At 36.4% G+C, this 15,760-nt stretch overlaps 1 protein-coding gene across 2 annotated transcripts in view; it reads left to right on the forward strand.

Annotated features, from left to right (window-relative positions):
• The window catches only part of GPBP1 (GC-rich promoter binding protein 1), a 71,582-nt gene extending 56,695 nt beyond the window's left edge, over positions 1 to 14,887 (forward strand). Inside the window, exons 8-12 of one of the 2 annotated variants that reach the window (XM_029216682.1) lie at positions 385 to 525; positions 2,051 to 2,218; positions 2,691 to 2,878; positions 7,081 to 7,183; positions 13,906 to 14,887. In XM_029216682.1, coding sequence (XP_029072515.1) covers positions 385 to 525; positions 2,051 to 2,218; positions 2,691 to 2,878; positions 7,081 to 7,183; positions 13,906 to 14,064 — 759 coding nt within the window. In that variant the 3' untranslated portion in view covers positions 14,065 to 14,887. The remainder of the gene's footprint in view (positions 1 to 384; positions 526 to 2,050; positions 2,219 to 2,690; positions 2,879 to 7,080; positions 7,184 to 13,905) is intronic. The other variant, XM_029216681.1, reaches the window with a different exon arrangement.
• Positions 14,888 to 15,760: the final 873 nt, after the last annotated feature.

Raw genomic sequence — 15,760 nt, forward strand, 5'->3', positions numbered from 1 at the left:
TGTTTTGCAAGATGTATCTGTGATATATTTGCTTAATAATAATGTATAAAATGCTCTGTCCTTTGTGTTCAGTTTTAGGTTTTTGAAACTCGGTCACTTGTGTTTTCTTGGTACTAGGCAAAAGAAACCTAACTTAAGGTTTATAAAACTTTGAAAAAACAGCAATGTAGTTAGATGTTTTATCTGAATACCAGGTTTTGATTTTATTTGTAAAAAAAAGATGGAAGAGAACCATGTAGAAATTATTAAGGTATAATACAAAAATAATTGTTTTTATGAGCCACATTTAGTGTTCAGTTTGTTTTTTATGTGTTCAGTTTGTTTTCTCTCTCTTCTATATACTCTGTTTTAGATACACGTTAACGTTTGTGTGTTTTTCTTTAGCCTACACAGTGGAAAAGCCAAACTAAAGAAAATAAAGTTGGGACTTCTTTCCCTCATGAGTCTACGTATGGTGTCGGAAACTTTAATACTTTTAAATCAACTGCCAAGAATTTTAGTCCATCAACAACTTCAGTGAAAGAGGTATGGCATTTAAAATTACTCCTGAGTCGGGCTTCCCTGGTGGCGCAGTGATTGAGAGTCCGTCTGTCGATGCAGGGGACACGGGTTCGTGCCCCGGTCCGGGAAGATCCCACATGCCGCGGAGCGCCTGGGCCCGTGAGCCATGGCTGCTGGGCCTGCGCGTCCGGAGCTTGTGCTCCGCAACGGGAGAGGCCACAACAGTGAGAGGCCCGCGTACCGCAAAAAAAAAAAAATTACTCCCGAGGAGCTAAATGTATCTTAATCATGGTAATTTAATTAACAGTGAACAAAAGGCATAGATGCATTAAATGAATGCATTAAAATGAGATATTTTAGTTCTTTCAGAAAACTTGATTCAGATACTTCCCTCCGTTTGCTAACTTTTTTTGCAGTTTAAGTAGGGATAATTTTTAAAATTTCTAACAAAATTTCCAAATATCCTAAAATGTAGAGAAAATCATACAGTGAAACACCCATATACTTATCAACCAGAAAGAGTAATTTTTAAGAGAAGAATTATGAAAACGGGTATTTTGACTTTTGCCACAGAGTTATGCTATGCTGTCTGATTGAACCTTGACTAAAAATAAGGATTTTTATTATATAATCTTCTTTTGGGGACGATGGACACTAAGAGAGGGCAGAGAGGAGGAAGAAGAGGGAAAGGTGCATATTATTATTTTACTGACCTTGAAGTAGCTTACGTGTTTCTTTCTCATTTGGCCAGCTTTCTGAAACTTCTAGATCAGGGACTTCCCTGCCCAGTTCAGGGTCAAAAGACACTTGTGACTGTATTGTTATAACTGAGATTGGTCTGGGTACTATAGTGGAACATTATAACCCCTCACATACTAGTTCTCAATCATAGAATTTTAGAGCTCTGATGGAAGGACAAGCATTCTCAGCTGGTCGGTTGTGGCTTAAATTCTGTAGACGTTATTGCCAACAGTTAAGCATTTTGGTTTATTCCCATGGCTTAAAATACCTGTGACACAGAATTCTAACATTCTCTTTTCTTTTGTACTCCACTGTCAAAATGGACTCCAGTACATGTTCTGTTACTGTCCCCTCCTGCTCTTCCACAAAAATTTTCCCTCGTAAAACCCTATCTGATAAACTCAATGTGTACCTGTGTGTAAAGAATTATAATAGTCGTATGGGAAGCTGTTACGAACCTTAGAACTCTGTGGAACACAATTTTAAAAACTGCTTTTTTTTTTGAATTATAGAAATGTTTAAGCAATTTCAGGATTCATTTTATAAAATAGTATTTAAAGTCCTAATTTAGAATCATAGTTCTTGGTATTATCAGACCTTAATTGTTTTGGGGATAAAATTTTTATGTTTACTCATTCAGTGGGATAGATAAAAATGGGAGTCAGAGTGGAAAACAGAGTTTAAAATAGAATTTAAAATCAATTTTGTATTGGGAAGAAGGTGAAATAGAAAGTCATGGTAGTTGTAAACTTTATATTGATATTAGTTCTCTGTCTACATTTATCAACATTTTTGATTTTTTTCTTAGTGTAATCGCTCAAATTCCTCTTCACCTGTTGACAAACTTAATCAGCAGCCTCGTCTAACCAAACTGACACGTATGCGCACTGATAAGAAGAGTGAATTTTTGAAAGCATTGAAAAGGGACAGAGTAGAAGAGGAACATGAAGATGAAAGCCATGCGGGCTCAGAAAAGGTAATTGAACTTGCAGTGTAATTCTTGGTTTGACATTAGCATGTCATTGGAATAGGTGGGCCAATATTATTTATTTAGGACCTTTGAATATTTTCATATTTCTGAAAGCAAGGCTAGCTAGCTATTTGCATAAATAATGAATTCATTTCTAAAATAGATTTTTCTTACTCTGTAGTCCCTGTGCAAAAATGAAATTAAAAAAAATTCCTGTTCATGTTTGTGTTTTCCCCATCTTACCTACCTTTATTTATCCTGTTAGTTTTGTCTTTATTGAATAGATGTGACTACATAGAGTCAGAAAGCTGTTGGTACCCTTCACAACTTAGTTTTACATCTTATGAAACTGTCTCCTAAATGATTATATAATCATTACAGTTGTTTTATCAATGAAAATCTAACCAGGATCTATTAAAGTTTTTTTTTTAAACAATTCTATTCTCTAACTCATTTTTTTTAACCCTTCAAAAATCAGGATGACGACTCATTTAATTTGCATAACAGCAATAGTACTCACCAAGAAAGGGATATAAACCGAAACTTTGATGAAAATGAAATTCCACAAGAGAATGGCAATGCCTCGGTAATTTCCCAACAGATCATTCGGTCTTCAACCTTCCCACAAACTGATGTTCTTTCTAGTTCACTTGAAGCAGAACACAGGTTAGTATTTTTGCGTTTGTCTCTACCCAGAATTTTGATTTTATTATAGAAAGTTGATTTATTTTTTAACAGCTTCATTGAGATATAATTTATATACTATAAATTTTTTACTCAATTCACTAATTTTTGGTGTATTTGTGTAACTGTCACCACAGTCTAATTTTAGAACATTTCTTTCACTCCAAAAAGAAACCCTGTGCTCATTTACAGTTACTCCTCATAGTTACTCTCTGTCCTTAGGTAACCACCAGTCTGCTTTCAGTAATACTTTATCAAGGTTCATCCATGGTATAGCATGTGTTTCTCTGAAAATTGAGTGATATTTCTTTTCCATGGCTTCAAATTTTCTGTAATTTTTTTTTTCTTTTTTGATTGCGGGATCTCAGTTCCCAAACCAGGGATCGAACCTGGGCCACAGTAGTGAAAGCCTGAATCCTAACCATTAGGCCACCAGTGAACTCCCTGTAAACTTTGATTCTTAAGTTACATACACATTTAAGTACTCATATTGCTTGATTTAACAACTTAGGCATCAGTGATACAGTTCTCAAGGATGACAGTTTTTTTGTTAAAAAATATAAAATATGAAATAGGCACATATATTACTATTATTATCAAGTTTCAGTATGTCGTCAAGGTATTGAGGATAGCTTCAACATCAGAGGGGTAGTTGTTACCTTGTCTAAGCACCAAATGAATTAATAGAAATGAGTGCCAGAGAAATTCAAGGGAGTTTTGGGGTAGATAGCATTATGGCTTGAGTACCAGTCAGAGTTTTAATTGGGACCTAAATTAAATCTTAAAGGGTGATACAGTACGGGCAAGGGTACTGGGTAGTCATTTTGGAATAAAAAGGGGCATGAAAGGATATTTAGAGTTGAACACATACCTAGTTTGTTTTAGGGTTAGTGAATAGAATATCTTGACAGGAGTGTGGAGTCCTTAATGGAATTAGAGATAAATTGAAAAGGCAGGGCCTTAGAGATCTATTCAAGCTCTTTCAATGCTTCAGATGAAGAAATAGCTCAGGGAAGTGAACAAATTAGCCTGTGTCTTATACCTGGTTTGTGGAGAGTAGGATTTGTGACCCAGGTCTTCTACTTCTAGTCCTGTGCTTTTTCTAATGTAAGGAATTTGAATTTGTGGTCATGGTGTTAAGGTTAAGGAGTTTGTTCTTTAGGAAGTGGGAAGCCATTGAAAATATTTAGTGGAGGGTGGTAATTGTGAAAATGGTATCAGGGTGATTTGGTAATAATTTGAAATAGAATGGGAAGAAATGCTAATGAAAAGGCAAAGTGCAGATCACTGTTGTGGTGTATTCCTAATTGTGGGGAATAGGGAAATACAGAGTTTTTGTTTTGAAAGCTATTCTAGAAACAGTTAGCAGTTACAGCCCTTGGAGGGAAGTGGAAAGAGGAGAGAATGGACAGTTAGGAATACTTGTTTTTCATAAAATTTGAAATAATTTGTTCCATCTGCATTATTATTTAGTTATGATTCAGTTTTTAAAAGTGAAACAAGTAAAAGTAAGGATCTAGTGAAAGGTGTGAGATTGTTTTTACCAGTCTAGATCTGTAGACTCTGGACTGGGTGGCATTGAGAATGGAAGTGCCATTCCACAGGGAGGCCATCTAGGTTACAGTGAAGACAAAGCATTAAATGATTAAAAGAAATGTGAGAAATAGTAATTAACAGTGATGGTGACTACATTTTAGTCCAGAGGCAGCAGAGTTTGGTGCAATGTATACTAACTTAGGAGGCAAAAAACCAGAATTCTGCTCCTTTGTTTGCTGTCAAGTAGGCAAATTGTTTTTACTTAAGAGATCCTGGTTCTTCGTCTGTAAAATATGGGTATAGTGTTACATTTTATTTCCAGTCTGTGAGCACTTTTATGAGATTGTTTGAAAATGTGTAAAGGCTACAAAGTAGCCAATGTGTGACAGGTTCAATTTGAAAGATGAGTTAGGTGTAAAAAGGAGTATGTTTAAGGGACGTAATTATGGAATCTTAAAAAAATATGGTTCTGAAGAACATAGGGGCAGGACAGGAATAAAGAGGAAGACGTAGAGGATTGATTTGAGGACACAGGGAGGGAGAAGGATAAGCTGGGACGAAGTGAGAGAGTGGCACTGACATATATACACTACCAAATGTGAAATAGATAGCTAGTGGGAAGCAACCGCATAGCACAGGGAGACCAGCTTCGTGCTTTGTGACCACCTAGAGGGGTGGGATAGGGAGGGTGGGAGGGAGACGCAAGAGGGAGGGGATTTGGAGATATATTTATATGTACAGCTGTTTCACTTTGTTATACAGCAGAAGCTAACACAACAATGTAAAGCAATTATACTCCAATAAAGATGTTTAAAAAAAAAACAGTATAATCAGACTAGTACAAGATATGTGGCCATATAAGAAGCTTTAAAGGCTCTAAGTCAAACGCAGCAGTCATGGCTACAGTATTCTTGTTTGCCCATATAGAGAAAGTGGTTGATTCCCTGTTAATCTTTTTTTTTTTAACTGAAGTATAGTTGATTTACAATGTGTTAGTTTTTGGTGTACAGCAAACTGATGCAGATTCTTTTTCATTACAGTTTATTAGAGGATACTGAATATAGTTCCCTGTGCTATACAGTAGGACCTTGTTGTTTATCTATTCTTTTTTAAAATTAATTAATTTTTGCCTGCATTGGGTCTTTGTTGCTGCATGCAGGCTTTTCTCTAGTTGCGGCGAGTGGGGGCTACTCTTCATTGCGGTGCGTGGGCTTCTCATTGCGGTGGCTTCTCTTGTTGCGGAGCACGGGCTCTAGGTGCACGGGCTTCAGTAGTTGCGGCGCGTGGGCTCAGTAGTTGTGGTGCACCGGCTTAGTTGCTCCGCGGCATGTGGGATCTCCCCGGGCCAGGGCTCGAACCCGTGTCCCCTGCATTGGCAGGCGGATTCTTAACCACTGCGCCACCAGGGAAGTCCGTCTTCGCAAAACTTTTAATCTTTTGAGTGAAGAACTGTTTCAGGTGCTTTTTATAGTCTTCCAGGGAGTTGAAGTTTTTTCCGTTAAGAGAATTTTGTAAAGACCAAAATAAATGGAAATCTGAAGCTGCAGTGTCTGGTGAATATGGCTGATGAATCAGAACTTCCCAGCCAAGCGGTAACAGTTTTTGCCTGGTCAGCAAAGAAACACGTGGTCTTACGTTATCCTGATGGAAGATTATGCATTTTCTGTTGACTAATTCTGGATGCTTTTTGTCGAGTGCTGTTTTCAGTTGGTCTAATTGGGAGCAGTACTTGTTGGAATTAATCGTTTGGTTTTTCGGAAGGAGCTCATAATAGAGGACGCCCTTCCGATCCCACCAAATACACATCACCTTCTTTGGATGAAGACTGGCGTTTGGTGTGGTTGGTGGTGGTTCATTTTGCTTGTCCGATCTCTTCCATTACACATTGCTGTACGGTATCTACTTTTCATCGCCCGTCACAATTTGTTTTAAAAACGGAATGTTTTCGTTGTTAATTATTAAGTAGAGAATCACATGCGGAAATATGGTCAAGAGGGTTTTTTTTCTTCTGCTTAACTTACGTGGAACCCAAACATCAAAGCGAGTAACATAACCACGCTGGTGCAAATGATTTCCAGCGCTTGATTTAGATATTTTGAGTATGTTGGCTATCTCCTGCATGGTATAACGTTGATTGTTCTCAGTGTGTCGATTTGATCGCTATTGACTTCAACTGGTCTACCTCACCATGGAGCATCGTCCAGCGAGAAATCTCCAGCACAACACTTCGCAAACCTCTTTTGACACGTTTGATCAGTCACAGCACCTTCTCCATACACTGCACAAATCTTTTTGTGCTTTTCAGTTGCGTTTTTATCTTCCGTGAAATAATACAGCATAATATGCCAAACATGTTCTTTGTTCCATCTTCACTGTTAAAATGGCTACACAAAAATTCACCAATTTTGATAAACTTTTTTTAAAATGCATGTTGAATATGACAGCTGTTACAATACAGTCTAACAAAATTGTTTCAAAAGAAGTTAAAGACAACTAAGTGCTACTAGAGCCATCTTACAGAAAAAAAACTGAACGAACCTTTTGGCTAACCCAATAAAATGGATCATGTTTTCTTGCTCACAGTGTAAAAGGAATTATCTTACTTGGGTTAAGTTCTAAATTAAATTTATTCTTTCCCCCCTTTCCAGATTGTTAAAGGAGATGGGCTGGCAAGAAGACAGTGAAAATGATGAAACATGTGCTCCCTTAACTGAGGATGAAATGAGAGAATTCCAGGTTATTAGTGAACAGGTAAGAAGAGCTGAATCATATAAGTTCACTTTAAAAATTGCCCTTCCTTAATCAGAACAGCATATAACTAAGCATTTTTGGGTGGTGGGGAGAAAGAAAGTTTTATAGTTTTATTTAGGAATTTGTTAAACATCACACTGTAGGTCAGATTTGCCTTTCTTTTAAATAGGTCTGCAATGCTGACTTCTTTAAATCCATGTATCTGCAGTGCTTAGGAATTAGTGTAAAGAATATGTCTGATTTGTCACTTTTCAGGTATTTAAAAAATGACTTGGGGATAAGAAGTAGAAAACAGCAGTAGCTTTGCCAAATGTAGCTTCATTTTTTTATCCTTTTCTTCGTACAGGAATATTTTATATTCTAGAACATCTTTTTTTTAATGTCTTAATAGTTGCCGTTTTGAAAGAGTATTCCTTAGAAAATGTACAGTAGAGTGTCAGGGAGTTGAGATTTTTTTCAAATCCATTATGGTTTTTTAAAATAGTTCTGGTCATGCAGAAGTGATTTTCTATACGGAGATATTATAATTTATATTATAATCTTCAAAACACTTCTTAAATGTTTTGAATGAAATCTTTGAGGAAATTAGTTACATTTACTTCATAATAAAATAGACTTCATCGTCCTAATTAAAAATTTGTGGCAAAATACGCATAATGTAAAATTTACGATTTCAGCCATTTTTAAGTGTACAGTTTTGTGGCATTAGGTACATTGACATTTTTATGCAGCCATTACCACCACTCACCTCCAGAGTTCTTTTCATTTTGTAAAACTGAAACTCTGTACCCATTAAACCATAACTTCATTCTCTGCTCCCCCAACCCTGGGAAACCACCACTCTACTTTCTGTCTCTGTGAATTTGTCTGGGTTCCTCATATAAGTGGAATCATGCCGTATTTGTCCTTTTGTGATTGGCTTATTTCACTTAGCAGAATGTCTTTGAGATTCATCCATGCTGTAGCATGGGTCAATCAGAATATCCTTTTTTTAAGACACAATAATCCATTATATGTGTATGTACCACATTTTGTTTATCTATTCATTCATTGATGGACACTTGGATTGCATCCACCATATAAATGCTGCTGTGAACATGGGTGTATAGGTATCTGTATCTATCTATCTATAGATAGATACCTATACACCCATGTTCACAGCAGCATTTATATCTATAGATAGATAGATAGTCTATAGATAGCTGTAGACTCTATCAATATCTGTAGAGTCCCTGTTTTTAATTCTTTCAGGTATTTTCCCAGAAGTAGAATTGCTGCATCATATGGTTATCTATTATTAACTTTTTGAAAAGCTGTCCTACTGTTTTTCTGTAGTAGCCACACCATTTTACATCCCCACCAGTGGTGCTCTCTTCCCTCTCATTTCTCATATTTTTCTCCCAACACCATTTGTTGAAAAAGACTGTGCTTTCTGTATTGAATGGTCTTGGCACCCTTGTTAAAAATCATTTGTATATGCAGGGGTTTGTTTCTGGGCTTGCTATTCATTGGTCTTCAGTTCTGTTTTTGTGGGTTTTTTTTTTTTCCTATAAATTTATTTATTTATTTTTAATTTTGGCTGTGTTGGGTCTTCGTTGCTCCGCATGGGCTTTCTCTAGTTTCAGTGAGCGGGGTTACTCTTTGTTGCGGTACACGGGCTTCTCATTGCGGTGGCTTCTCTTGTGGAGCACGGGTTCTAGGCGTGCGGACTTCAGTAGTTGCAGCACATGGGCTCAGTAGTTGTGGCTCACTGGCTCTAGAGCACAGGCTCAGTAGTTGCGGTGCACAAGTTTAGTTGCTCCATGGCATGTGGGATCTTTCCTGACCAGGGCTCGAACCCGTGTCCCCTGCATTGGCAGGCAGATTCTCAACCACTGTGCCACCAGGGAAGTCCCTTCAGTTCTGTTTTTATGCCAGTGCCACATTGTTTGGATTGCTGCAGCTCTGTAATATGGTTTTTTTGGGTTTGTTTTTTGTTTTAAAGGATGGAGGAGGCTATGTTTAGTGAGTTCAGCTAAATTCAGGACCCTGGGAAAGCCAGGACCTTTTTCTTTTCTTTTTTTTTTAAATAAATTTATTTATTTTTGCCTGCATTGGGTCTTGTTGCTGTGCGTGGGCTTTCTCTAGTTGTGGCTAGAGGGGGCTACTCTTTGGTGGGGTGCGCTGGCTTCTCACTGCGGTGGCTTCTTTTGTTGTGGAGCACGGGCTCTAGGTGTGCTGGCTTCAGTAGTTGTGGTGTGTGGGTTCAGCAGTTGTGGCTTGCAGGCTCTAGAGCGCAGGCTCAGTAGTTGTGGCGCACGGGCTTAGTTGCTTTGCGGCATGTGGGATCTTCCCAGACCAGGGCTCGAACCCGTGTTCCCTGCATTGGCAGGCGGATTCTTAACCACTGTGCCACCAGGGAAGTTCTGTAATATGTTTTGAAATCAGCAAGTATGAAACTTCCAACTTTGCTCTTCTTTTCAAAAGAGTGTTTTAGCTATTCTGGAATCCCTTGAGCTTTTAGAAGAGTTTTAGGATGGGTTTTTCTGTTTCCGCAAAAAAATACCCGTGAGATTTGATAGGGATTACATTGAATCTGTAGATTGTTTGTGGTAATATTTGCATCTTAACAACGCTAAGTCTTCTAATCCGTGAGTATGGGATGTTTGTTAATGTATTTTAAATTTCTTTTAGCAGTGTTTTGTAGTTGTCAGTGTAGAAGTCTTTTACCTCCTTGGTTAAAGTTCATTCCTTATAATTAAGGATAAGTATTTTTTCTTTTTAATGCTATTATAAATAAAATTGTTTTCTTTTTTTAAGAATTGTTTTCTTAATTTACTTTTTGGATTGTTCATTGTTACAGAAATGCAGCTGATTTTTATGTGTTGGTTTTATGTCCTGCAACTTTGCTACGTGTGTTAGTTCTCACAGGTTTTTAAATAGAATTTTTAGGTTTTTTACATATAAGATCATGTTGTCTGTAAACAGATAATTTTACTTCTTTTCCACTTTCATATTTCTTCCTTCCCAGTTAATGTAAATTTTTTACTCAGAAGTTAGTGAACCATGTTATTTTTCACAAGCTGATGATGGGTAATACTTCTGAAGGATTTTTTTTGTTATGTTTATTATATTGTCCAATTTACAAACAAGAAATTCACGTTAGGTGTACAGTTGGGTGAGTTTTGACAAATGTATATAGCTGTATGACTATGATCCCCAAAAGTTCCACATTGTCCCTCTTTGCATTTAGTTCTTTCACTCCCAGCTCCAGCCCCTGGCAGACACTGATTATTTGCTTTCTGTCCCTATAGTTTTGCCTTTCCACAATTTTTTTTCCTGGATACCTTTTTTTTTACATTAATTTTTATTTGAGTATAGTTGATTTGCAATGTTGTGTTAGTTTCTGCTGTACAGCAAAGTGAATCAGCTATACATACACATATATCCACTCTTTTTTAGATTCTTTTCCCATATAGGTCATTACAGAATATTGAGAAGAGTTCCCTGTGCTATACAGTAGGTCATTATTAGTTATCTATTTTATATATAGTAGTGTGTATATGTCAATCCCAATCTCCCAAGTTACACAGTGTTTTACTAATTGAACCATATATTGTTATAGTCCTGGATCTGGTTGCTTTCATGCTTTTGAAACTCACCCATGTTTGGTGAGTAGTAGTCCATTGTGTGGGTTTGCCATTTTGTGTATCTCTTTGAAGGATTTGTTTTGAATCTGAAGAAAGGCATCAAGAAAAACCACTTAATATCATTACCATAAGGTAGTAGTCAAGGAAAACATAATATTGCCTGACCAAGATAATTGGCTTTAAAACCCTGTTATGACTGGGGCAGGTAGATAAAACCCTATTGATAATAAAATAATTAACTGATATAAAAAATTTGTGCATACTGTGGGTTGGAGAGCAATGGCCTGTAAGTATAATGTCCATTTTTTAAAAAACTAAAGATAAAGACATGGGTATATTTATGTTAATGATGACATGTCATTTGACATTTAGATGCCTAAAAAACCATTAGGGCCTGATGCTGTTTATAAAAGTATTCATATTGTATCTGGTAACAGTTGAGAATCTGAGTTTAAACTCCTCTTCAAATTCTGCAAACATTTAAGTGTTCACTATGCCCAAGATTTTAGAGTTTATAGAGATGAGCTCCTTCATAGTGCTGCAGTTTAAAAGCAGAATGTGGTAGCAATTTTCAAAATATTTAAGGTGACAGGAGAGAGTGAGTGTGTCATGCAAATTCATCAAATGTTTCTTGAGGTCCTATTCTAGAGTGCTGGGAAAACAAAAATTTTTGCCCACATAGAATTTACATTAATTAATTAATATAGAGGTCAACGCCAGTTGCAGTGATCTGGAAAAGCATAATTGAGTTGGGTTTGAATTGGCCTTTGTCAGGTAAGATGAGGGAATGACATGCCTGGTGTAGGGAGTGAACAAAGGCAAAAGTAAGAGTTCAGGGTATGCTGGGGTTCAGAGTGGCTGGAGCATTGGGTAGAAAGATTTTAATGAAAGATCTTGATAACAGTAATAAGTAGGGTGAGTCTAAGTCCTAGTTTGCCTTGGAGGGTCCCAGTTTATGCATGTTAATCCCACTGTATTTATTAATGGCACATGTTTACTCATTCTCAAAAGTGCCCTATTTTGAATGATAAATTAACGTGGCCTCCCTAATTGTGAGTAACGTCATGTGAGCTCTTAATGCCCTCTAGGTAATTGTGCTAAGTGCATTTTTGTAGTATTTGTATGAAGTTGGTAATATCATTAGTCCTGCTGTGTAGATGACAAAACTTAATTGGCTCATAGTGGTTGGGTAACTTTCTCTAGGTCTGTACAGTGTATATCATTAGTGGAGTTGGAAGTTGAGCCCAAGTCTGGCTGACTTCATAGCCTGTGCCTATAACTGTGATATAAGGTTGAAAAAACACATTGTGGTCATATTAAGGTTTTTGTATGCCGTGTCAGGAGTATAGATTGTGTTTTATTATAGGAAACCTTTTGAGGTATTTTTAGGTATGTGAAACCATTTGTACATGTGGAAGTACAGGTATAGTGTAAGGTGTATATTGGAAGTGTAATTGTGAAGACTAGGATCAGGATGGTTAGTTGGGAATATATTGTAATAATTAGGGAAGGGGCAAATGAGGGCCTGAAGTAGAAAAATGACAGTAAAACGTGGTCTTGATGAGACTGAGATCTGAAAGAGAATCAGCAGGATTTTGAAATTTCAACCTATGAACTGATAATTATATCATTATTATAGACAGGAATGGAGGAGGAGGAGCTGGTTTTAGGAGACTGTATATATATACACACACATATTTATGTATATGTGTAATTCTATGCATTTTACATAAATACATGTATATGTAAAATAGACGTGTGTGTGTATTCCCCCCCCCCCCCCCCCCCCCCCCCCCGGGGGTGGGGGGAGGGTGCAGGCATTTAGAGAAATCAGAGATAAAGATCAGATTTGGTTTTTATCATAATTGTCCACAGTTGATTTTAAGCTGTGGAAAGATTAGGTGGCACTGGGTGATAAATCATGTGAAGCAAGGATAGAACTTTGAGGGATTAGAAAGGTGTACCTTTAAAAGAGAGATGAGGCGTATTTGTAACCATCACAGTGGCTGAGAACGCCAGAGACTGAGAACACTGAGAACATGGCTTTTGTTTTTCTTAGTAAAGTTGGTGGTGAGGTCATTTGTTCAAAGTAAAGGGAGGTAGCTAAATAGGGAGGGAAAAAGGAAAATTGAGAGCTAATAAGACTCTAGACTTGTTATTTCTAGTTATCAAGGTCTGTAGCAAAATTAGCTGTGATGTAAGTTGCCCTTTGGGTTTGGATCTTACCCTAATCCTTATGACTTAAAAAAGCCCTCTAGACTATGATACCTATAGATAGTTCCAAATATTAACTTATTATATAACTGGATTTGGCCTTACAGAAATTTGTATTTCTCATTTTGATAAAACTTACCAGAGTCTCAGACATTTTTCTTACTTATACCATACTTACCATACTAACCCTTCAGTTCCGATTTTCAGAAATAACTTATTAGTTTTTTCAATATCTTAATCTCTGTGGTTAAGCAAAGGCCTCTGTTTGATTTTGTTACCTTGTACTTACCTTATTTGAATACTCCTTACTTACTGGAGTACTTTGTATTCTGGTTATTCTGCAGAGTGTGAGTAAAGCGGATTGTGGGGTATGTTAATAGCCTAGTTAGGTCAGAATAATAAAAATAACAGCTGTAGCTTAATGGTTGCTGATTATATTGTAGGCAGCACCTGAAGATATTTATTACAGTTCTCATTAAGGAAATGAAAATTTGGGAAGGTTAATTCCTTAACAAGTGACAGACTTAAAATTCACACCTACCCTGTCTGGATCCAAAATCTTTTCACTAGACTAGTACTATATACCATATACATATATACATATACACATACATATATATATATATTTTTAATAGTGGTTTGGTAAGTTATAAATGCAGTTCTCCCAAAGGTAGTGATTTATTCATAGGAAATACTTTGTTATATTGGTTGGATCAATTACCTATATCTAACTAGTTTTTCAAAAATGATATCATAATCTGTGGAGTTTTATTACCTTTATTGCATTCATGGGTACATTTGATTATTAGAGCATTCTTAATTTGTAGTAACTCTTGGAGGATAGTTTATTTATTCCATTTATTTTTGTTGACATTTTAGTTACAGAAGAACGGTCTGAGGAAAAATGGTATTTTGAAAAATGGCCTGATCTGTGACTTCAAGTTTGGACCCTGGAAAAACAGCACTTTCAAACCCACTATTGAGAATGATGACACAGAGACAAGTAGCAGTGACACATCAGATGACGACGATGTGTGAAGGATTTCCTAACAGCTTTAGAAATTTTAGTGTGATACATCTCTCATACAGTTTGGGGTGAATTGTAAAAATGAAGAACTATAATTTATGTAGTAAAATACCCCATTAGAAGATGATTTTTTTGGGGAACTTCAATATGAAGAAAACCAAGAATGTTGTGTTGGGCTGTGTTGAACATTATTTCTTTGTTAAATGAATGTTGTAGAAATGAGGACTTTGGTTGATCCAACATTGACTTTCTTCATCACTGCAGCATTTCTCTGACTAGCAATGTGACGATGTAACAAATGAGATTTTCTCATTTAATAATAAAAAAATTGTGTAATGTTTTGCAAAGCTTCTGTCTTAAAATGTCCAGGTCTTAAGAAAAAAGGCAGCTTACACTGTTTTGCTTGCAGAGTCATATCTTTTTCGTACAGTGGAAATCCTCAAGTCCACATTGTGCGGCTCCCCCCACCCTCACCCCTCTCCCCTGCAAAAAAAGGACAATGTAGCATGTTGGCTAAAACTGGAGCAAAGTGCACTAAAACATTAATTTCCTGAACTCAACTATTGTACTAGTCACCTTTTAAAACATAAATTGCTCTTTAGCCATTTGTAGTTCAGTAAATGTTACAGCAAAGACTTGCCACATTTTCTTCCAAATTTTAAGAGGTGATTTTCAAGAGCTTTATTTGGGTATGTTGTCAGACCAGGATTTTCAGAGTTGATGGAAAAGAGTCTTGTGGGAAAACTTATTTTGATAAATTATTACACATGCAGAAAAACTGATCACACTGACTGGATCTGTCCACAACATGAAAAATAAACTGGATTTTCAGAATATTGTCGTTCTCTGTAGTGTTAAAGGTATTGGTCTGTAAACATAATGTGGTTTATTCACTTATTAAAACAAAGTTAAACTTTATTAAAGATGGTGATTACCTTTTGAGTTCAGAGAAAGCAAGCTATGGAAAATAGCTTTTTTATTATCAACTGCTTAATAAGTTTATTAAATGAATGTTAACCACTTTAGTTTTCATTTGCACATTAATTTTAGAATCATTTCTGTTTACTGCTCACTGGAAGAGTAATTTTGCTTTTTTTCTTGTATTTTTGATTTTTCTGATTTTGTTTATCCACATTTACTTTAGCTTCCTCCATCCCACTCCCATGTTTAAATATATTCTGATTGTAAAGAGCATAATCTTAGAGCAAAAATGTTTTCGGTTTTATGTGTGATTGAGGTAATCCTCAAGATTTTTAAATTGTGTTTTCTCAGAAGGCTTCAGTGTTTTTGCTGTTTCCCCTTCAGTAATCCTACCCACGTTTCCCAGCTTCCACCAGAAGCCAGATTTTTTTGGTTTACACTGAGACTGGTGGTGTTGGGGAAATTTAAATAAAACACAATTTCAACCCCACAAAACTTATGGAGGGTGGCTTAGAGTGGTAACAAAGTATTAAATATATCTTAAAGTTATCATTTAAAATCAGCTTTTATTATATAATATGCTGCAAGTCAGTCCAGTCACTTAAAGTAAAATGTAGCATTAGCCACAAGAGAACCTGAAAGTATGCTTTCACAAAGCGCTGTCAGTATCATATATTGAATGTTTTGGGGACTCTTAGATTTCACTGTTTCGTTTATGGGTTAATAAAATCTATCAGATGCAAATTGTATTTGCTAACACAAGCTAGAAGGGATCTGAGAAAAGTG

The sequence above is a fragment of the Monodon monoceros genome, unplaced genomic scaffold (genome assembly GCF_005190385.1).
Source record: "Monodon monoceros isolate NGI ecotype Baffin Bay Population unplaced genomic scaffold, NGI_Narwhal_1 Super_Scaffold_12, whole genome shotgun sequence".
NCBI lineage: Eukaryota > Metazoa > Chordata > Mammalia > Artiodactyla > Monodontidae > Monodon > Monodon monoceros.